General features: G+C 41.8%; 1 protein-coding gene and 1 long non-coding RNA gene across 51 annotated transcripts in view; one reads left to right on the forward strand and one right to left on the reverse strand.

Annotated features, from left to right (window-relative positions):
• The window catches only part of ATE1 (arginyltransferase 1), a 183,020-nt gene that overhangs the window by 89,424 nt on the left and 69,699 nt on the right, over positions 1–23,897 (forward strand). For 43 of the 50 annotated variants that reach the window (XM_089313914.1, XM_089313904.1, XM_070057117.2 and 40 more), the window contains one exon: positions 405–504. In XM_089313914.1, the coding sequence (XP_089170040.1) occupies positions 405–504 (100 nt within the window). Of the gene's footprint in view, positions 1–404; positions 505–739; positions 860–11,530; positions 12,663–15,665; positions 15,685–23,897 lie in introns of those variants that run through there. The other 7 variants (XM_089313915.1, XM_089313912.1, XM_089313913.1 and 4 more) reach the window with 4 other exon arrangements.
• LOC138845280 (uncharacterized) lies at positions 6,744–23,751 on the reverse strand. Its single transcript, XR_011382202.2, has 3 exons — positions 23,631–23,751; positions 23,451–23,548; positions 6,744–6,871 (listed from the first exon to the last, which is right to left on the reverse strand). It is a non-coding gene; the product is annotated as an uncharacterized LOC138845280 (long non-coding RNA).

Raw genomic sequence — 23,897 nt, forward strand, 5'->3', positions numbered from 1 at the left:
CAGGCACAATCATTCTTCCTGGGATTTCTGGGCTTTCGAATTCTGCCATCTGCTGTAGTGCTTTAGCCTGAAAAGCACAGATACTCTGAGAACTCTTGGGCCTAATGAATAGTAACAAGACCCTGTGCATCTCTTTAATTTTAAGCTATTTGAATTTTAAATCGGCTCCTTTGCCCAATAAAGTATAAAGCCTGGTATTAGGTGCATTTACTCAAAAATAACTGAGTTTTGTTTTTTTCATGTCTCTTCAGTAAAAATCTTACAATGTTTTGAAAATTTTTTCTTTTGGGTTTGAATGTTTTTGATTGTTTGATAGGAATTTTATCATATATTTTCCATCAGATCCCATGTGTTATAGACGTTGGGACCAGACTTAGCTGTGCCTTTGTCTTCTTTTTTGACAGAGAGATTGCTTTCACCAGGCAGCTCCATGAGAAGGCACCGCAGCTCAGCTATTATTACATGGGTTTCTACATCCACTCCTGCCCCAAGATGAAATACAAGGTAACCGTGGTTTTCACAGTGTCTGTTTTCATTATACGAAGATAAATATTTAAAGCTGTTTTTATTGCGTAGCAGCTTTGTGGGAGAGATGATGGGGTTAATAGGGAAATCCCTGCTGCTTAGAAACTAGGCTTTCTGGGGCTGGCATTGTAGTGTAGTGGATAAAGCTGCTGCTCGTGACGCTGGCATCCATATGGGTGCCAGTTCGAGACCTGGCTGCTCCACTTCAATCCAGCTCCCTGCTAATGCACCTGAGAAAGCAGCGAATACGGCCCATGTACTTGGGCCTCTGCACCCACGTGGGAGATCCAGAAAAACCTTCGGGCTCTTGGCTTCTGCCTGACCCAGCCCCAGCCATTGCAGCCATTTCCGGAGTTAACCAGCAGATGGAAAATCTCTCTCTCCCTGTAACTCTGTTTTTCAAATAAATAAATAAATCTTTAAAAGAGAATGAAAGGAGAAATGAGGCTTTCTGTAATGAGAACTGTAGCCTCCACTTTGTAGTCTGTTATATTATTGTAAGATTTAAATATATTTCAGAATTTCCCTTTCTACAAAAGGTTTTATGACTCTCTTTAGTGAAACTCTTTGATGTTGTCAAAGCATTTAGTGTACAAACTGCAGTTGTACAGAGTGGTCCCTCAGCCCGGTAGCTCTTGAGTGGCTTAGTATAAAGCTTCAAGCTCTGAAGATGCAAAATGATGTAAACATGAATCTTCCACATAAAGTTTGTTATCTAGGTTATGACTTGAGGGGTAGTGTACGGAAGTGGCCTAGGAGGATCTGGAGTGTGTACCCAAGGTGTAGAAGAGGAAGGGGTGTAAGTGCAGAGGAGGAAGAAACGGAGTGAGTGAGGAGTCAGATGTGATGCTGCCTGTGATGGATTCACAGAAAAAAGTGCAACCAAGGAGCCGGAGGGGCCTCGCGAGCTGGTCTACGGGACCCGGGCACTGGGAGTCGTCAGCAGGTTCAGAGGAAAGAACAGTGTAAATAAAAACATAGAAATGTGTTCCTATGTGTAGGGTGTTTTAAGGTGGCTAAATTAGAGAAATGGGTGTATGTGAGCCCCAGCATGAGCAGGTGTTCATGCATCTTGTGTCATCTGTCCCTTCACCCCAGTGCCACCTCTGCGCATGGGTGCTTTTAAATGGTTTGGAGCACACTGAGGATATTATTTCATCTAAATATTGGAATGTGTGTGTCTCAAAGATAAGGGCATTGTCAGAACATAGCTGTAGTCTCATCTTGACACCTAAATGTACCCAAATCCAAATATTCCAAGTATCATCTGACTTCTAGTCTGTGCTCATAATTATCTACTTATTTCATTTTTTTTACAGGTACTTTGTTACTTTAGGACCCAAACAAGGCTAATATGTTAAGTTGGGTTGATGTCCTCTTAGATCTCTTGAATTCATAAATTCCCTCCCTTTTCTTCCCTGCACTTGTTTACAGAGTAATAACTCAGAGGACTTGGTTATTGACTAAATGTGGGAATGATCGTGGTTCCGAAGCTTTGAGATTAAGGCTGAGTGACTGCGAAAGTGATGGTTCCCTGTCACAAGTGACGGCTTCTGAAAGTAGGGCTGGTAATGAGGGGAGAAGACGCAGTCCCTTGTGCTGTGGTATTCACAGTGCAGGAAGTGTGGTCATAAGTGCTTAGCTTGCATTGAAAGTGTTTTTATCTCATATTTAAATGTGCTTTGTAGATATGTAACTTCTAAATTCGGTAGTCTTCAGAAATTTCCTTTATGCCCTAATTAATTATTAATTTACTTGATAGGCTTAATGTCCTACACAGAAGGAAAAGCATGATCAAATTTCAGTTTGCTCCAAAATACTTATTTGGTACCATTTTCTAGTTTTTTCTCTTCCTAGATTATTTTTCATAGTATAGCACTACTCTAAGTTGAGTTACTTCAGGGTCGAAAGCTCACATATTCAGGTATTTTAGTTACAAGATTTACAGCACACTCAGGGGTGAGCAGTTAAGACACCCCTGGGCTGTCTGCATCCCACATGAGAGTACATGGATTCAAGTCCTGGTTCTGTTCCCAATTCCATCTTCCTGCTACAGTGCACCCTGGGAGGCAGTAGGTGACGGCTCAGGTATTTGGGTTCCTGCCACCTATGTGGCAAACTCGGCTGAGTTCCTGGCGTCTGACTTCAGCCTGAGTAGGACCAGCTGTTGCACTTGCATTTGAGAAATGAACCAACAGATGGGAGATACCCCCCCCCCCATTTTCCTGCTTCTTTCAAATAAATTTTATAAAAGAAAAAATACCCTATATATTAATCTTTGTTTATGTGGTACTTGTGCATGGTCCATTCTAAGCAGAAGTATCTTTATACCAGACTTAGGGACTTCTAGGAATTTTGGTTTTACCACTCATCTCTTGGCCATTGCACCATCACAGCGTTTCTCCTGACAAGGTTTTTTTTTTTTTTTTTTCTTTTTTTAGAAGATTTATTTATTTACTTGAAAGTGTTACACACACACATACACACACACACAGAAAAAGAGAGAGAGAGAGAGGTCTTCCATCTGCTGGTTCACTCCCTAGTTGGCCACAATAATGGGAGCTGCACCAATCCAGAGCCAGGAGCTTCTTCCAGGTCTCCCACATGGGTGCAGGGGCCCAAGGACTTGTGCCATCTTCTGCTTTCCTAGGCTGTAGCAGAGAGCTGGATTGGGAGAGGAGCATCTGGGACTAGATGGGATGCCGGCTCTGCAGACAGAGGATTAATCTACTGAGCCACAGTGCTGGCCCCATCATGGACACTTTTAACTCACACCTTTGCTAACTCTAGTCCTGACTAAATATTTTATGTTCTCTAGGGGCTTCCTAGGTTGAGTTCTGCTTGGAATTTGAAATCAGCCCATATCTCTTTATATGTTATCTTTGTAATCTTCATCACAGGTTTTTTTTTTTTTTTTTTTTTTTTTTGGACAGGCAGAGTGGACAGTGAGAGAGAGAGACAGAGAGAAAGGTCTTCCTTTGCCGTTGGTTCACCCTCCAATGGCCACCGCAGCCGGTGCACCGCGCTGATCCAATGGCAGGAGCCAGGAGCCAGGTGCTTTTCCTGGTCTCCCATGGGGTGCAGGGCCCAAGCACTTGGGCCATCCTCCACTGCACTCCCTGGCCACAGCAGAGAGCTGGCCTGGAAGAGGGGCAACCGGGACAGAATCCGGCGCCCCGACCGGGACTAGAACCCGGTGTGCCGGCGCCGCTAGGCGGAGGATTAGCCTAGTGAGCCGCGGCGCCGGCCAGGTTTTTGTTTTTTTTAATTAGTTTTTTCAGCCTTAGTTCAGGCTTTAATTTTGTGCATAGTGATATTCATGGTATTGATACCATTTTATTTTATCTTGTATCCCATCTTTGGCACATTTTTTTTCCTTTAAAAATTCTATATTCAATTAATTTTATGCCTCAAAATTTTATATACAAGTTGTATATCCTGCATCTGAAGTGTTTGGGACCAGAAGAGTTTAGGATTTCCAATATTTTTTTTTTACACTTTAAGTATTTTACATATACTTCAATATCTTGGTTCCAAGGCCTGAGTCTTAAAGAATGAAATTCATTTATGTTTCACCAATACTATATATTCTGCAGGTACATCTGTACAATATTTGTAGTGCATATACATTTTCTGTTGTGCCCTGTCACATGTGGTTAAGTGTGGACTTTTCAACTTGTGACAACTTATCACTGCCCCATAATGTTTACATTTTGGAGCATTTAGGATTTCAAATTTTTGTATCAGAGATGCTTAACTTATGTATGGGTGCTTTTTTAAAATTATTCACCTTTATCACTTTTCCTTGAGTATTCAAAATTAGTTACTTCATTGTTTTATACTTTAAACTTAATTTAGTTTTCCAATGCAGATTTTTTAAAAATGTATTTTCCTGTGCTTTCTAAATGTTTATTATTTGTACGTTAGGCCCCTTCCCATACACTTTAGGACTCTGATTGCATTTGCAAATAAAGTGTACAGAAATGTTTTTGGGCATAATTTGAATACTTTCTCCTCTATGTTATCTCTCCGACTACTGCTGTGAGGCTATTTTGTGATCTGAGAGAGGCGTTTTGACGGAATTCTTTCTCCAGACTTGTATGCAGGCCAAGCAAACAGTGATTTCGGTTAGTCTGCTTGGATAGTGGAAACAGCAGCAAAGGTTCTGAGATGTCAGAAAGGAAGCAAAGGGGGAATTCCTCTGGGTGAGTCACCGTGCGTGAAGTGCTCGGCTCCAGTGTGGTCAGGAGCCTGGAGCTCTGCAGGGCTTTGCCCTCGGGAAGGTACTTGGTATCACTGTCTGAGAAGCATCCGCAAGGAGGAAAAGCTGGAGTTAACAGAGCGGCATCTGCAGAACCGGGTGTTGCTGGAAGCTGCCGTCAGCCATGTTTGCAGCTTCCTGACCAAACAAATTAGTCAGTGTGATTTCACTACAGTTTTGCAGCCCAGGGTGGTGCTGTGGGCACACGTGGCAGTGACTTTGCTACTGCTGGGCCAAAAGGGATTCAAATGATCTCATCAGCTACCCACAAGCACAAGAAACAAAATATTGGACTCTTGATTCAGCATCTGTTTTCTTGATGTCAAATGTTCAGTGAATTAGACATAGTAAAAGGAAATTACCAAAGAATAATTTTAGTAAGGATTTTTTAATGCCCCCTAGAGGCAGTGGGAAGCAGAATTCTCAGTGCTCATCAGATTCTTTTCTGGAATTGTCACGTGTGATATGAGTCTCATCAGAGTCAAAAGCAGTTCCTTCAGGGTCACCTCTTCCAAGATGCTCAGACCAGATGAGAACGTTGAAGCGCAAGCTGATTCACCTGCCTAGAGTTCGCATTAACTCACATTGTGATTTAAACAACATTAAAGGGTTCAAACTTAGGAACTAATGTTCCGGCAAACGGCGTGGTTTATCAGGCTTATGGTAATTTTGAAGTGTCCTAAAAGACAGCGTATTAATTAATGGTAAGTGTTAACTGGAGAATAAAATACACTGTTGAATCACGTGCCCTATGTTTCCCATTGCTTTCCACTCCACAGTGAAACTGAAAGCTTGGCGATAGTGCATGATCCCTAACCTCTGAAAAATACTGGTCATCTTGGGAGCTTTTGGAGAAATACTAATGTCTGAGCTGTGCCCTGACTTACTGAGAAAGGAAACTTGCTGCATCTTTATAAAGCTCATTCTGTGGTATCTAGCCACTATCTTATATGCCCTTGAACTTCCTGTCTGGTGGTCTGTGCCGTCTGTTGAGCTGGCATACAGGTGCGTGTGCAAGTCTGAGCTTCTTTTCCAGACCAAGCTTGCTCACCAGTCCTCCCATGAAGTCGCTCCTGCGTCTGTCCCTCGGCAGCTGGTTCACCTTCACTCTGGCCCCTTCATTTGAATCTGTTTCTGAGAGCTGTTTACTGTTACATACTTATCTGTAGGCTCCTCTTGTTGTAGGCATGTGTTATTAGAGGTCCTACTCTGTATAAAACATTGTGTTGGATGCTAAACCAAGAGGAGGAGGGCCAGCGCTGTGGCACAGTGGGTTAAAGCCCCAGCCAGCAGTGCCGGCATCCCATACGGACGCCAGTTTGAGACCTGGCTGCTCCACTTCCAACCCAGCTCTCTGCTATGGCCTGGGAAAGCAGTAGAAGATGGCCCAAGTCCTTGGGCCCCTGTACCCACAGGGAGACCTGGAAGAAGCTCCTGGCTTCAGCTCTGGCTATTGAAGTCATTGGAGAGTGAACCAGCAGATGGAAGATCTCTCTCTCTCTCTCTCTTTCTCTCTCTCTCTACCTCTCTGACTTAAATAAAATAAATCTTTAAAAAAAAGAAACTAAAAAAAAAAATTAAGAGGAAGATGAGCAACATGGTTCCTGCTTTTCTGTCCTTGAGCAAACCATGTCACTATCCCCAGTGCTCAGCAAATTAATGGACAAATGGAAGCTGTTCAAGGGGGCTTATGGACGTGCATTGCATATGGAGGTCAGATAATCGCCTGGATAAAACAGGAAGTGAAGCAAAGTGCTGAGTGCACGCAGCTGATGGCACTATTTGAAACTTTGGGCTTAGGAAAAACAAGTCTCATCATAGCAGAATTGTTTATATTTTCTGTGAATTATTTTTAAACAGATTCGAAATTTTTTCAAAAAGATTTTTATTTGAGAGGTAGAGTTACAGAGAGAGGGAGAGAGAACTGTCTTCCATCCGCTGGTTCACTTCCCAGATGGCCACAATGATGGGAGCTGAGCCATTCTGGAGCCAGGAGCCAGGATCATCTTCTAGGTCTCCCACTCAGGTCCAGGGACCCAAGCACTTGGGCCATCTTCCACTGCTTTCCTGAGTAGTAGCAGAGAGCTGTATCGGAAGAGGAGCGGATGGGAATTGAACCGGTGCCCATTTTGGATGCCCTTGCCACAGTCGGAGGCTTAGCCCACCATGCCACAGCGCCGGCCCCAATTTCCTGTGAGTTCTTTTCTCTTCTACCCCCTGCATTTTTTAAAAAGTAAACTTGTTACTGAAGTTGATAAGCAATATAAAGTACACTAATCTTAAGTGTACAACTTGATATACAAGAAATAACATTGTGAGCACCCCCACAGTACCTCCAAGCACCTCGATTCCTAGTCTATTTCCCAAAATAACCACTTCTTTGACTTCTAACACCATGGGCTAGTTTGCCTGCTTTTCGCACTGTACATAAATGGCTTAATTCAGCACTGTACTTCTGTTTGTGGCATTTATCCATGTGTGTGTAGCAATAGGTGTGTTTCATTCTCATTGCTGAGTGTGGTATGCTATGTAATGAACACACCACATTTCATTTGCCCACTCTACCACGGATGGACTGTTTCCAGGTTTTTGCTAATATAAGTATGTCTGTGAATACTTTATGTGTTATACGTGAACATACGTATAACTTGGATGCGAATTTCCAGATTGTAGGATGTGTGCAAATTCAGGTTTAGTTCCCATAATTTTTTAAAAAAAAAAGCGATTGAGGGGCAAGCGCTTGACTCAGTGGTTAAGATGCCACATGGGCATATTCCTGGTCAGGGTGCCCTGGTTGAGACCCCGCTCCACTTCCAGTGTGGCTTCCTGCTAACGTACATCCTGGGAGGCAGCAGGTGACAGCTCAAGTACTTGGGTTCCTGCCACCCATCTGGGAGACCTGGATGGAATTCCTGCCTCCTGGGTGCCGCGTAGTCAAGCCTCATCTGTTTTGGGCATATGCGGAAGGAATCAAGGGATGGAGATTTCTCTCTCTCTCTCTGCCTTTCAATGTAAAGTGAAAATAGATAAACAAATAAAATTTTTAAAGTGGTTGAACTGACTTACACTTTTCTTTCTTTACTGGCCAATCTGTTTTACAGCGAGTAAGTCAGCTTTGCTCTGGTGGAGTTCTTCCAGGTAACTGCAAACAGGAAACTGTGAGAACCTCTTCAGTTAAAACAGGGTGATATGTCTGTGGGAATCCAGATAACAGTGTAACTGAAGTACAGGGAAGAGCTGTTTATGCATTAATAGTAGTGATATCAGACGATTTGTAATCACTTCCTGTTTGTATCATTTGCCTTAGATCATTGTTTATGGTGTGTCTTTAATTATAGGGGGGGTTCAACTTTTTTTTTAAGATTTATTTTTATTTATTTGAAAGAGTTACAGAGAGAGAGAGAGAGGTCTTCCATCCACTGGTTCACTTCCCAAATGGCTGCCACGGCTGGAGCTGAGCCGATTGGAAGCCGGGGCCAGGAGCTTCCTCTGGGTCTACCATGTGGGTACAGAGGGCCAATGACTTGGCCCATCTACCACTGCTTTCCCAGGCACACTAGCAGGGACTCCAGCCGGCGCCTATATGGGATGGCAGCGCTGAAGGCTGGGGCTTTTACCTGCTGCTCCACGGCGGGGGCACCAAGTTTCTACTCTTTATGTATTAGATTCTGTTGATCCTTGTCCTTTACGGTTTCTGGCTTCTGAATCATGGTTTCAAGAGTCTCTCAGCATACCCCACCCCCCATAGTGAAACAGTGGTTATATTTAATTTCAATTGATGTGGAAATTCTCATCATCTTGTTGGGTGACACATTTGTTATGTTACTCCATGTATGTAGAACACACAGGAGTGTGTACTTATAGGGAGGATGTTCACTGAAGTGTTAGCACTGTTGCTGCCAAAAGAGTACGTGTTACCTTTACAGTTATTTCTTGTTTTCATTTAGGGTAAGAATAGGTAGAAATACAGGGTTGAGATTATGTGAAAATAATGGGATTAACTCATTTATCCATCACATTCCTACCTTTAAGTACTGCATGTAACTTTTTAAATGATAGTGTAATTTTCAAGTTAATGAAAATGAAATGATAGGAAGTAGTGAATTATTTCTTTCTGCATGAGAGGGGGATTTAAAATATTTGTGAAAAAATGGAAATAAAGGATAATACATATTTTCCATGAACTAGTCAAAGCCTTCTCTGTAAGTATACTCGTAGTTAGACTGGAAATTGAAAATTAGCCTATTGTAGAAACATTAATTTAATTCTGGTTAGGATAGGAGCATTGCCATTGTGGTTAGTGTCATTCTGATTGCCATTTAAGTACTGGGTTTTTTGTATAAAAAGGTTACAGTAAGGAACAATTCCACTTACCCACTTAGCTTGTTCTTGCTGTTACTGTGAATTATTTTCTAGCTTTTGTAGTTCTAAGCAAATTTTTTTGTGTGTTTGTAAATGTTATGTAAAGGGATACATCAAAAAGTTCATGGAAAAATAGAATTTAAAGATACCTATTTCAGTACCTAAAACCACATATAGTTTTTTCAAAATACACATTTTCATGAACTTTTAAAGATCTCTTATGAGTCTTATACTTAATGTGACTCAAGTGAAGAAAAATGAAATAGAACTTTAAATTTTTTTATTTATACAAGGTGAGCAAATGTCATGTATTTCATATATTCAGATTCAAGAGCACAGTGGTTTCCCGCTCGACCCTCCCTCCCTCCTGTGCTCCCACTCTTGCTCCTCTTTTATTTTTTCCCCAATTTTTACAGTGACATACTTTCAGTTTATTTTATAATCGTAAGCTAAACCCTCCATGAAATAAAGAATTTACCAAGTAGAAAGTAGAAAAACCACCATTCCTCAAGAGTATGGACAAGGATTATAAACAGTAATCAAATATCAAAATGTCAGTTTTGCCCATATATATTACATTTTTAAATGAGTTGGCATAAATCAGGGAAAACATATTTGTCTTTTTGGGAGTGGCTTATTTCACACAATGTAATGGTTCCAGTTGCATCCATTTTGCAAAAGATGGGATTTCATTTTTTTTTTTTTTTGAGGCTGAGCAGTATTCCATAGTGTATATATACCACATTTCCTATATCCAGTCATCAGTTAAGGGACATTTGGGTTGATTCCATTTCTTAGCTATTGTGAGTTGAGCTGCTGTAAACATGTTACCGATAACTCTTTCATAAGCTGATTTCATTTTGTTTGGGTAAATTCCCAGGAGTGGGATGGCTGGGTCATGTGGTAGATCTGTTTTCAGGATTCTGAGGAATCTCCATGCTGTCTTTCATAGTGGTTATGCTAGTTTACATTCCCACCAACACTGTATTGGGATTGTCAGTTTTTTTTAATGTTTTCTTCTTTTTGTTTTGTTTGATTGAGATATTTCCAAAGATTTGTCTTCTAACTCAAATATTCTTTCTTTTGCCTTACCAACTCTGTTGTTAAGGCTTTCTACTATATTTTTTATTTGACATACTGAATTATTCATTTCTAATATTTCAGATTAATTTTCTCTTCAACATCTCTATCTCTTGGCAAATTTTTTCATCTATGTCATGTATGGATTTAACTCCTGAATTTGCTTCTCACTGTTTTTGAGTAATCTTCTGATCATTGTTTTGAAATCCATTTTAGACATTTCATTGCCTTCAGGTTCTAATGTTGATGTCACGTTGTGTTCCTTTGGAGGAGTCCTGTTGTCTTCCTTGTTCATGTTCTCTTATTTCTGGGTTTATTTCTGGCATCTGTGGGGCTGCTTGTTGGTTTTCTCCTCTGATCCTTTTCTCTTTGGAGTAGATCTCTGCTCCTTCCCTCGATATTCAGAGGCGTATGCTGGGTGTGGCCAGGGGGCTCCAGCCAGTGCTTGGGAGTGGTGCAAGAGTCCAGGGTGACGCCCAAGGAGGGCACGCTAGATCTCTGTTGCCAGGGGAGAAGGTAGGATCACATCGGCTGGTGTGATCTCTGCCTCACCTCCTCTCTGCCAAGGTGATCAGTATCTGCAGTCAGCCCACCGTGGCTACACACCCCACTCATACAGGCACGTGAACTGCACAGATGATGTGAGCACAGAACCCTCTGCAGTGACTCCCCCCAGCCCCCCAAAGCACTCAGGGAGCTCTGAACCTCTGAAGCCAGGTGCAGTGATTGCCCAGAGACCCACCTGCACATCCTCCCTGCCATGCAGTCACGGAACTTCCAGTCTCAGCACACTGGGCCCCGCTGCACCGCGGTGCCAGTCTCAGCACACTGGGCCCCGCTGCGCCGCGGTGCCAGCGCCTTCCTCACTGGATTGTGAGTTTCTGGAAACGGAATTTGTGGTAATTTTTTTTTCCTAGCAGCAATCCTTTGTTTTATAGTAAATGTTTGGGACCTCTTTGGGTGGCTGACTACAGATACAAGGGTAATGAATCAGTTGGTCACCAAATGGGGGAGAAATGCGTATCTGTGTCAAATAAAGTGACATTATTTGGCATTTCTCCAGGATAAGTCTCTATAATTTTGGCAATATTGATCAAATATAAGCTTACTAAAAGACTTTTTTTTAATGATGAGGAAGCCATTGTGTTTGAATTGTCAGATAAATGAACAGTAGAAATATCCTTGCATTTGCCTTTTTCTTCAGTTCTGTTTTAGGCATTATGAATAATTAACTTAGAATATTTGTCATTCTAAAATGATATTGGGGCAGGCACTGTGGCATAACGCTGGCATCCCATATAGGCGCTGGTTCAAGTCCCCGCTGCTCCACTTCAGATCCAGCTGTCTGCTATGACCTGGGAAAACAGTAGAGGATGGCTTGCACCTACATGGGAGACCTGGCTTCTGGCTTCGTATCAGTGTTGCTCTGGCCGTTGCAGTCAATTGAGGAGTGAACCAGCCGATAGAAGATCTCTCTCTCTGCCTCTGCCTCTCTGTAACTCTGCCTTCAAACAAATAAATCTTTTAAAAAATATAAAATGATATTATAAATATTATATATGACTTACATTTGAATTAAAGGTTTATTTATAAGTAGGTAAATTTAGAAATATTTCTTAGTGCATTTATGCTGCAGTGATAAAATATGACCGAGGGATTTATTAACAGAAAGTTATTTCTCACAGTTCTGGAGGCCGGGAAATCCAAGCTCAGAGTGCTGGCAGATACGATGTTTGTTGAGCACTGGTGCTCTCTGCTTCTAAGATGACACCTTGAACACAGTGTCCTCAAAGAGCAGGATGGACGCAAGGGCTGAAAGGGGACAGATGCTGTGTCCTCATGTGATACGAGAACAAAAGGGGCTTAAGCCGTTCTGGAAGGCACTGATGGATTCAGAGGATGGAGACCTCATGAATTACCCCCCACAGGCCCCACTTCCTAGTTGCACTGCAGTAGGGATTAAGTTTCAGCCTGTGGGGGCACTCATTCAGAGGGTAAGCATACTGAATTAAGTAAGGCCCATTCCAAGTCAGACCCTTGAAATAACTAATAAAATACAGGTTAGAATCTTTTTTCAATAGAGTAATGATAAAACTGGGATAATCATATAATATAAACTTATAAGTCTAATCACTAACCTATCAAAATCACATTAATTTGTTTCATGATCTAACAAATTAGCTGTAGAATGGCCATGAAGTGTAATGAATAGGAATCCACTCTTGAGTCCCTATTCCTCCTTGCTCTACAATAGTGGGTCTCTACTGGGCACAGTGTTGTAGTCCACTCCCATTCCTAACTTGCTGTGGAAGTCTCTTGGCTTCCTGTTACAGAGTTGCTGTGGGTAATTTGAGTCTTGCTGTCAAAAAGGAACTCATGGGAAGATTAATTTTGAGCTCACTGTAACAACCTTGAAATAAACTGTACTACCCACAAGAGGGAAGTTGTTCATGTCTAATTCATGACCCTGTGCAGCCATAAATTCACGGATGATCCTAAGACTGCCTTAAATTTTCCCTTGTGGGGGACTTGTGTGGCACCCCTGTCAGCTTAAAGCTGCCGAATGCTTCTGTGTAGAGAGAGAGCTCTAGCAGTGCTCGAGGGCTGGCAGAAGCAGTGGCAACAAGGGCTGAGGTTCCCGAGATGGTGCTTTCTCTTTGAGGTCTGATGGACGTGGTCGGAGCTGATTTTTTTTCCCCTTGTAGAAATATAAAGAAATTTGGCAGCATCACTGTAACTGCATGTTTTGGATTACTTTCACTCAAGCACCCAGATTTGGTTCATCTTTTTCAGCACAAAGAGCTCCCTGCCCACCGGAGCGTGTGTTTTGGGAAAGCAGGCTGTGCTCACTTCGAGCTCCACGTACGTGCTCAGTGTCTCCGTCTGCGGCGGGCAGGTCTGCTGCTCGGGAGAAACACACGTGCATAGGCGTCTTGGTTTGTTTTTCTGACCTAGTGTTCTACTTTGCTGTTAGAATTAAACTGATTTCCCTAGCCTTCCCTGCCCTCTCCCCAAGGATGCACCCTCACAGCTTAGTTCCTTTCTCCTTTTTCTGTTTTGACATCCTCCTCTGTGTTCTGTAAAAATCAGCAGCTGTGAGATCTTTTCAAACTGAATACTTTCAAATGCCTTGTTACCGAAGTTCGTGCTACTAGCTGGTGGAAGCTGCCGGGAGCCTCACAAGCCCGGCTGTACAGCAGCCACGTGGAAGCGGCAGTGCTGAGAGGCAGAGGCAGGCCAGCGTCCTCATCGCCATCTCCCGCCATCCTGTGTCCAGCCTCTGTGCAGGGTCTGTTTCCACTGTGAGAGATGTTCTGTGCAGTCCAGGAGCCTTTGCTGCTCTTCGAGGTTTCTCGTTCCTTCCTGGCGCCTCCCTGCCGTCTGCACCTCCTGTCATTCCAGTGCTTCATTCTCTTCTCCCTTTAAGACCAAGTGTAACACTGCAGTGTTCCATCCTGCACCACTTTTGCAATTCTTTTTTTTTGGGGGCATCCCTTCAGCCATTAGTTGTATGTGTGTTTATAACTTGGAATTAATCTGTGACCTGCATAGTGATTTACAGCAATCTTTCTATTTCTTTGTTATGTTTGCCCGCTCAGGGAAGTCCTGTCTGCTGTGCCCACACGCCTTTTCTGAGGGAAATCACTATTCCCAGGCTGTCTGCCGAAAATGTGTTTAGGTCACCATGTTGTACCTTGTGTCCTTTTCATCGTAACCACTGTTGACTTGACCAGGGACCCGTGTCTGACCCAAAGAATAGCCATTCTCGGTAGATCAGTATCACGCCATGCTCACCAATGTAGCTTGCCCAGTGAATAAGGGTGGCCAAACCAACTGTACCACCTCTTACTGGATGGAGACTGTAGGGAGAAGCAGTGGTTCTTGTTTTCACACAGAGAGCTGTCCCAGGGAGCAGTAAGAAGCATTCCAGGCTTCATAAGTGTGGATCCACCGAGTCTGAAATTGTGTGCATATTTTTGTGCACAAACAGATTTATCTTGGGGACAGAATCCACAAGTTTCTTTCATCTGGTTTTCAAAGGGCTCTGCGAATCCAAAGATAACAAGATGAGGGGCGTGAAATGGTAGGGGGAGCTGGAGCGAGTGAAGAGCAGATGGAAACAGAGTGGGGTCTAGCTGCTGAGGAATGCAGCCAGCTTCTGTTACACCTGCTTGCCAGTTCTTAATCTTCCTGGAGAGTCGTGGGTCGTCTGGAGGTCTGAACCTCCCATGACTACTGTTTTCTTCCTTGTTTCCTTATGACCCTATAGTGTCACGTTCTCTTCTGTTGGTGTGAGGGATCACCTGTGTAAATTTCTCCATTTCTTCAACTCAAAGAGCCACACTAACAGCCTCGCCTATCAGCAGTCTAAGGTGATAAAGGGAGTACCAGTTGTGCCATCTTTCCTTCCCACTCGGAGCTCCATGCTGTGGTCAGTACATACATGGTGAATGACTGCTTACCCACAAATGGAGATAAAGGATGGTCGCTTATTCTGTAGGAGCAGGAAATGATGAGGTCCAATACCATGAATACTTTGTCATTTTTTCCTATACAGTAAAGCATTTCTATTTTTACTGTGTTCTCCTTAGGATTGTGTAGGAGTCCAAAGAGAGGTTAGTGGGCCATGTTTCTGTCTGTGCTTGATTTATATTTACTGAGATAAATGCTACATAAAAACAATGAAAAATTTATGTGAGTAGATGTTAGAGAATATTATAGTATCTGAACTTTTGAAATACTGAAAAAGGTTATTCAGGTGGAGGATTATCTTCCCTGAGATTTTTGAAAACCAAAGTCATTGACAAACAGAATATTGGTTGTCGTGAAATATGCTTGTGACCTTCATACCTTTGAGACTGAGAAAGGCCATCTGAACACTTTGGGGCTAAATCAATGGAAACTGAGATCAAGGTGATACGAGTTTGTAGGGCTTTTTGTAGAATAGGTAGTAGTGACTTCTGTAGCTTGGAACTACTCAGGTTTTTTTTTTTTTTTTAAGATTTATTTATTTGAAAGAGTTAGAGGTCTTCCATCCACTGGTTCACTCCTCAGTGTGGCTGCCTTGGCCAGGTGGAACTTGACCAGGAGCCAGGAGCTTCTTCTGGGTTTCCCATGTGGGTAGTGGGGACCCAAGCTCTTGGGCCATCTTCTGTTGCTTTTGCCAGGCCATTGATAGTTTAACTTGACTTTGACAGCATTTCTTCTAAGGCTATGCTGCTGTTTGCATTTTGACTAGAACTGCGTCTCATCTGTGAGTGGCAGGGCCCCCAGTGACGTGGGCGAAGATCTCCAGCAGCGTCTCCCAGGCGTATCAGCAGGGAGACGGGTAGGAAGTAGAGCAACCAGGACTCAGGGTGGGGCTTTGAAACAGGAGCCTTAACTTCCTGTGCCACAATGCCGGCCCCTGAACTTTTTTTTTTTTTTTAAATTACAGTGAGGGAGAAGAGAATGGAAACAGCCTTGTCCTAAAAAATGAAACTCCAGAAAATGTGTATTTTCTTTTTAACTAATCTCCTAATAAATTTTTTATTGTTTTCATTACTATTTTTCTTGGGTGCTGAAGTATTAAGCTAGAACACAAATATCAGAAATGCATATTTATGTGAGCTGGTTTACTTGCATGTGGTTACTGGGGGTCATCCTGATAGGCCAGGGGATGTCAGTGCTAAGAGAGTTCTTGGGAGAACAAGGACCTTTCCCTGCCCTACCCCTTTCCCTGTTTTTTTTTTTTTTATTATTATTATTACCATTTATTGATTATCTTTGACTTTTTCCTTCTCAACTCTTTTGGGGAAACTGAGGAAAAATTACAAAAGAAACATTTGGGATGCATGTGCATCTACTGTTATCCTGGAGCCCAATACACTATAGTCCCATTGTATTGTTAAGGATGGGGAGTACAAGTCATGGAAAGGAAATTTCTGCTCTCGTATTCCTGGCCTCCTATTCCAGTACAGTGCTGCGTAGTTGAACTGCTCTTGTTTCACAAAGAAAACATCAGGAGAATGATAACGCTTTTTCATGTTTCCTTTGGACATAAAACCTTAGAAGAGTCTAGAGAGGTGGTATTTTTATTGCCTTAATTCAGGTTAATTATAACAAATTCATTGTAGGAGCTTGGTTGAACTGTTTGGGGTCAGCTTTGTAAGATTGCTGAGCCTTGAGTGAGAGGCCTGATACGCAGTTGCACCTGTTTCTGAGTATAGCATTCATGTTCTTGTTAATCCAGCTCTGCTTTGGAAACTTTGCTATTCCCAGATATAGCCCAAGGCCCTCAACTAGTATTCCATTAATGGATATTCATACAGTAGCCTTTGTTTTTATTTATTTGGAAGTACTTTCAAACTTTCAGAAAAGTTACAAGAATAAAAACAGTACAAAAAATGCCTGAGAGCTTTCAAGATGGTGGAGTAGAGAGGGAGCTTACTACTCTAGTCTAGGAGAAGATAGTTTAAAAGAAGTGGAAAGAGTCGGTCTAAGGGAAGAGTTAGGGAGAAAATGGCAGAGGAAACTCTACGCAAATTAGAGGGACACATTGGACCTACGTGGAGGGCATGGATGCCCACAACTCGGGCCTCCAGCACCTGAGGGCTTCCATACCAGTGCTGGTGAGTGAAGTGAGACAGACTGCAGCACCCCAAGCCATTGGTGATAAAGCTACAGGAACAGCCTAGAGGGAACCCAGCTTGGAAGCCCATGAGGAATAGTGTACCCGCCAAACTAGAGGAGAAACAAAAAGGGGGGACACGTTTCCCTCTCCCCAGTCACCTTACAACCATGTAGCGTAACGAGCCGATAGAGCAGGTGCCATTTTCTACATATGTAACAGCTGCACCAGCTAGTGTCCGCGCCGGCAACCAGCCAAGTGGAGACTCCTGACTCTGGTATGGAGAACTAATGGGGGGCTGGGACTATGAGAAAATCGGAGGCTGTGTTGGAGGGCTCAGGGTGTGGCTGGGACTTTGGGCAGTCACTGTGGGAGACTCCACACGCTCAAGGCATCCTGATTACTTGGTGAGGGACATTGCTGGGGAATCTCAGCTTACATTAAGGACTGCACAGATCTTTTGTGTGGTCCTTGTACGATTATATCCAGTGGGGCTAGTGCTCAGACAGTGGTCTCCATTGAGGAGAGGAGCTTAGCTGAGCAGAATAAACCTCCCTTCTGACCAAAAAAAAAAAAAAAAAAAAATTTGCCTCACCAAACCTGTGTATGTCACTTTGTCACTTTAGATGCCCTTCACCCTGGATAACTGAATAGAGCTCCTTGGCCACACCTACCACCTAGTTATATGCCTCTAGTTATTCACTGAAAGCAGTCCACTTATCTACAGAGGAATAGAGCAAAGATAAAAGCCACCATAGGGAGAAAACAAAGAAGAAACCAATGAGTATTTCCACAAATGCCGAATAACAAACATGCCAATTCAAGAAACAAAAATAAGGAAGGCAACATGATGCTCCCAAAAGAGCACAACACTTCAATAGTAGATTGTGAAGATGATGAGATTGAAGAAATACCAGAAATAGAATTCAAAAACTTGCTCATAAGATTGCATAGAAGTAATCAGAAGCAAATGCACGAACTACTGAAATCCATACATGACATGAAAGAAAATTTCTCCCACAAAATTGAGATTTTAAAGAGAAATCAAAATGAAACTAATTCAATAGAACAAATAAAAAATGCAGTGGAAATCCGTAACAACAGAATTGGTGAAGTAGAAGAAAGAATATCTAACTTAAATGACGAAGCACAGGGAATTATATAGTCAGACCAAACACAAGAAGAAATTAGAAAGCTAAAGAACATTGTTGGGAATCTACAGGATACTATGAAACAACCCAACATATGGGTTCTAGGAGTTCCTGAAGGCGTGGAAAGAGGATTAGAAGGCTTCTTTAGTGAAATAATAACAGGAAACTTTCCTAATTTGGAGAAAGAAAAGGACGTCCAAGTACCGGAAGCACATAAAACTCCTAATAGACATGACCAGAAAAGACCTTCGCCATGATACATGGTAATCAGACTCTCCACAGTAAAACATAAAGAAAAGATCCTAAAATGTGCATGAGAGAAATGCCAGATTACTTTCAGAGGATCTCCAATTAGACTCAGAGCCGACTGCTCATCAGAAACCCTACAGGCTAGGAGAGAGTGGCAAGATATATTCCAAATCTTAAGAGAAAAAGTCAATCCAGAACACTAAACCCTGCAAAGCTCTCATTTATGAATTAAGTTGAAATAAAGACCTTCCATGACAAGTAGAAGTTGAAAGAATTTGTCACTACCTGTCCAGCCCTACAAAAGATGCTTAAGGACATGCTGCACACAGAAACACAGAAACATGGTCAACACTATGAAAGAAGGTAAAGGAAGAAAATCTCTCAGTAAAAGTTGTAAGGAAATTCAAAGTAAAAAAATAGGAATATTTTTGAAAGAATGGCAGGGCCAAGTCGTTACTTATCAATAGTCACCTTGAAAGTAAATGGTCTCAGCTCTCCAGTTAAAAGGCACAGACTGGGTGAATAGATTAAAAGCAAGACCCATCTATTTGCTGCCTTCAAGAAACACCTCTCACCAACAAAGATGCACGCAGAATGAAAGTGAAAAGATGAAAAAAAGATATTTCATGCCAACAGAAACCAAAAAAGAACTGGTGTAACCATCCTAATATCAGACAAAATAGACTAACACAAAAACTGTTAAAAGAGACCAGGGCACTATGTAATGATTAAGGGATCAATTCAACAGGAAGATGTGACTATTATAAATGTATATGCGCCTAACAGGGCACCTGGCTATTTAAAAGAAATGTTAAGGGATCTAAAGGGAGACATAAACTCCAGTACTATACTAATGGGGGACTTCAGTACCCTACTTTCAGCAATGGACAGATAGATGAACCAGACAGAAAATCATCAAGGAAACGGAGTTAATCAATAGTATAGACCAAATGGAACAAACATATCTACAGAACTTTATATCCTACAGATGCAGAATACACATTCTTATCAGTGTACGGAATTCTCTAGGATTAACCACATGCTAGGAAATAAAGCAAATCTCAGCAAAATTCAAAAAAATCAAAATTGTATGATGCATATTCTCGGATCACAATGGAAAGGAACTGGAAATAGCGACTCAGGAATCTCGGGAACATATGCAAACACATGGAGACTGAAAAACATGCTCCTGAATGAAATAAAAAACTTTCTGGAAACAAATGAAGGTGACAATACAACATAAACAACTTATGGGATACATCAAAAGCAGTGTTAAAAGGAAAGTTTATAGCAATTGGTGCCTACATCAAGAAATTGGAAAGCCACCAAATAAATGAGCTATCACTGCATCTCAAGGATCTAGAAAAACAACAGGAAACCAAAACCAGTAGGAGAAAAGTAATCAAAATTAGAAATCAACAAAATTGAAACCAAAAAACCAATACAAAAGATCAGCAAAAAGAAGAGCTCATTTTTTTGAAAATATAAAAAGTGACACACCATTGGCTCAACTAACGAACAAAAAGAGAAGATCCAAATCAATAAAATTAGAAATAAAAAGAGGGGCCGGTGCCATGGCTCACTTGGTTAATTCTCCTCCTGCGGTGCTGGCCTCCCATATGGGCGCTGGGTTCTAGTCCCGGTTGCTCCTCTTCCAGTCTAGCTCTCTGCTGTGGCCCGGGAAGGCCATGGATGATGGCCCAGGTGCTTGGGCCCCTGCACCCGTGTGGGAGACTAGGAGGAAGCACCTGGCTTCTGGCTTCGGTTTGGCAAGGTGCACTGGCTTTGGCGGTCATTTGGGGGATGAACCAACGGAAGGAAGACCTTTCTCTCTCTCTCACTGTCTAACTCTGCCTATCAAATAAAAAAAAAAAAAAAAAAAAGGAAAGGAAAATGTAACAACAGACACCACAGAAATAAAAAAGAATCATCAGAAATTACTACAAAGAGCTATATGCCAACAAACTGGGAAACCTAGAATAAATGGATAGATGATAGATTCCTTGACACATACAACCTACCTAAATTGAGCCATGAAGACATAGAAAATCTAAACAGACCCATAACGAAGACAGAAATTGAATCAGTAATAAAGACCCTCCCAATAATGAAAAGCCCAGGACTGGATGGCTTCATTGCTGAATTCTACCAGACATTTAAAGAACTAACTCAAATTCTCCAGCTCTTCAAAGAGAGAGAATCCTCCCAAATTCTTTCTTTGAAGCCAGCATCACCTCAATTCCTAAACCTGAAAAAGATGCAACAGAGAAATAGAATGACAGGCCAATTTCCCTGATGAATGTAGATGCTGAAATCCTCAACAAAATTCTAGTCATTCGAATCCAACAACACTTCAGAAAAGTAATCCACCCAGACCAAGTGTGATTTATCCCTGGTATGCAGATCAATCAATGAGATACAGCATAATAACAAAGTGAAGAACAAAAACCATATGATTATCTCAATGGATGTAGAGAAAGCATTTGATAAAATACATCTTTTCATGATGAAAACTTGAAGTGAATTCGGTATAGAAGGAACATTCCTCAACACGTTCAAAGATATTCTTCTCAGATCTAAAAAAAATGATGCTGAAATTGATATGAAAACATAGGTGACCTCGAATAGCTAAAGCAATCTTATACAACAGAAATGAAGCTGGAGGCATCACAATACCAGATTTCAAGACATACGATAAGACAGTTATAATCAAAACAGCCTGGTACTGGTACAGTAGCAGATGGATAGACCAGTGGAACAGAATAGAAATGCAGAAATCAATCCAAGCATTTGCAGCCAACTTCCATTGACGAAGGAGCTAAAAGCAATCCCTGGAGCAAGGACAGTCTCTTCAACAAATGGTGCTGGGGAAACGGGATCTCCACATGCAGGAGTATGAAGCAAGACCGCCACCTTACACCTTACACAAAAATCCACTCAACATGGCTTAAAGATCTAAATTTCTGACCCAGCACCATCAAATTATTAGAGAATATTGAGGAAACCCTGCGAGGCATTGGCACAGGCCCCTGAATATTGACAGTTATATATGAAAGGCTATTAAATCCTCCTTTTTCCAGCCATCTGTATGAAAGCATATTTTTTTCCTGTACTTTAGCTGAAACCATGCAGTGTAACACATTACACACAGCAGCAAATGGAAGAGTCCATCCATCTTCTACTAGACCAAGTGCTAAAAAATAAAATTTCTTAACTCATTGATATAGAAGTTGTTTTAAATTTGATAGTGAAGTTGAATTTTTTAAGCAACTATTATTTGTTATAATTTTGGATTTACAGAAAAGTTCAAAGATATTGCCAAGTTCCTGTGATACCCACACCCTAATTTCAGATGCCCCCCATGTATCTTATCCTGCACTGGCATATTCGTCAAAATCTCAGAAATCTGCATCAGGAGATGACTGCTTACTAAATGCCAGACTTTATTCAAATTCCACAGGCTTTTCCATTAATGTCCCCTCTATATTCCAGGGCCCAGTCCAGGGCACTTCATTCTGTTTAGTTGTCATGTCTCCCTTGTCTCTGACAGTTTCTCAGGCTTTCAAAGTTCTGTGGTTTTGGGCATTGACTGTCTTGAGTAGTCCTGGCCAGGTATTCTGTAGAATGTCCCCCAGTCTGGGCTTTTCTGATGTTTTTCTCATGGTTAAACTGGCTTAGGAGTTTTTGAAATAAACCTGTAGATGTGAAGTGCCCCTCTTATGGCATCGTTATCTGGACGTACATGATAGCCACATGACGTTGTTTGTTGGCGGTAATAGGTTGATTATGGTTTTACCAGTTTCTTCCACTGTATAGTTACTGTTCGCCCCTTTTCATATACTGTATTCTTTCTTTTTTTTTTTTTTTTTGACAGGCAGAGTAGACAGAGAGAAAGGTCTTCCTTTTTCCATTGGTTTACCCCCCAGTGGCCGCTGCGGCTGGCGCACTGTGCTGATCCGAAGCCAGGAGCCAGGTGCTTCCTCCTGGTCTCCCATGCGGGTGCAAGTCCCAAGGAGTTGGGCCATCCTCCACTGCACTCCTGGGCCATAGCAGAGAGCTAGACAGGAAGAGGAGGAAGAGGAGCAACCAGGACAAGACCAGTGCCCCGACCGGGACTAGAACCTGGGGTGCCGGCACCGCAGGTAGAGGATTAGCCTAGTGAGCCGCAGCGCTGGCCCATATACTGTATTCTTTCAAAGCAAGTCACTTATTCCTTAAGTTGGGGGAGGGGAGACGGAGCTCTACTCCTAGGAGGGGAGTATCTACAATATTAAATAGTTGTTTTTTTTTTTATGTAAGATATGCCCCTTCTGTACTTAATCGTTCACTTGTTTTATGTTACTATGATTCATTGATGTTTTATCTTACACTTTGGGTGATATTCCAATGCTGTATGATTTCCTTTGTTATTTACCTATTATATCCATGTGTGCAAACACGGCTGTTTCTGGGGATGCACTTGGACAACAGAAACAACTCGGCACCATTGGTGGTAGCCACTGGTGTGTGTGGGCATCTGCACTTGGCATTTCCCACTTGAAAGTGAGGATGAAATCTTGGATTACTGCTTCAAGGCCCGTGTGGAGGGGCTGTTGGGTTTTATTTAATGTTGTGTACTTGCTTAAGGACTAGACAATGCTGTGTTTTCACAAGAACAGTATGTCAGTGTTTTTGAAAAGACATCTAAAACTCCTACTGTTTGAAATTGTGGTATTTCTCAGGATTATTGAAGTTCATTGAGTGAAGTTAACTTGTCAAAGTGGAGAGTTATCTTTGAAATGATTATTTCCTTCTCCTGAGTGCCCTTTTTAGAAAAATTTGAGTAATTCCTCTTTAAAATTGGTAATAAATTGAGTATTAAGAATTAAAACTGCTTACAATGCTGTTAGCCAGGGATAATCCCGGTTAACATTTTTGTTGTAATTCCTTGGGCTTTGACGGCGTGCCTACGATCATTTTCCTCTGTATTTACAATATTCTTTTCTACCTTTCTCCTGTGTCAAGAGTATTTTCTGTAAATCCGTTCCATACATGTGATTTTAAATCACTGCAAATATTCTAATATTAAAAGGTGTCACAATCAAGTTCTTCCCACTATTTTATTGTAAATAGTGTGACAAACTTTTCGTGTATTTCTTTTTGAGACAGTATCACAGAATTAGTTCTTTTGTAATTTATACATTCACACGAAATGTAAGGAATTTCTTCTTACCTGGGAAATTTTCCTTGCAGGAGAGAGGAGGGAAATTCCACTCCAGAGCAGCATAAAGTTACACTGGTGCAGTACACGGGGTAGAACAAGGGTGCTTCCTGTTTTGGAAAAGATAAGCCAGTTAATTTTCAGTTTTCATTTTAATGCTTCTCAAACTTTTTATGGGGAAAATTCACTTACCTTGATTGCCTTCAGTTCTTTTTATATCCTGATAAAATGTAAGTGTGTCTTTCTGTTCCTGTAAATGTTCGTGCCTGTAAGGCACCGGTAAGCCTTGTTTCTGAGCACCAGTGGTGCTGATTGCACGTGGCTGCTTTAATTTCAGTTGAAAGCTAAAAGGTCACTTTTGTTTTCTCAGTATTTCCCAAGCTTGGTTGGCAAGTTCCCAAGAGGATTGTAAGGAAAGATGAAAACCTCAGCCCTCTGTAATAAGGGGGATGAGTGGGG

This window comes from Oryctolagus cuniculus, chromosome 15 (assembly GCF_051225735.1).
Source record: "Oryctolagus cuniculus isolate XC-2025 breed Fujian yellow rabbit chromosome 15, ASM5122573v1, whole genome shotgun sequence".
Lineage (NCBI taxonomy): Eukaryota > Metazoa > Chordata > Mammalia > Lagomorpha > Leporidae > Oryctolagus > Oryctolagus cuniculus.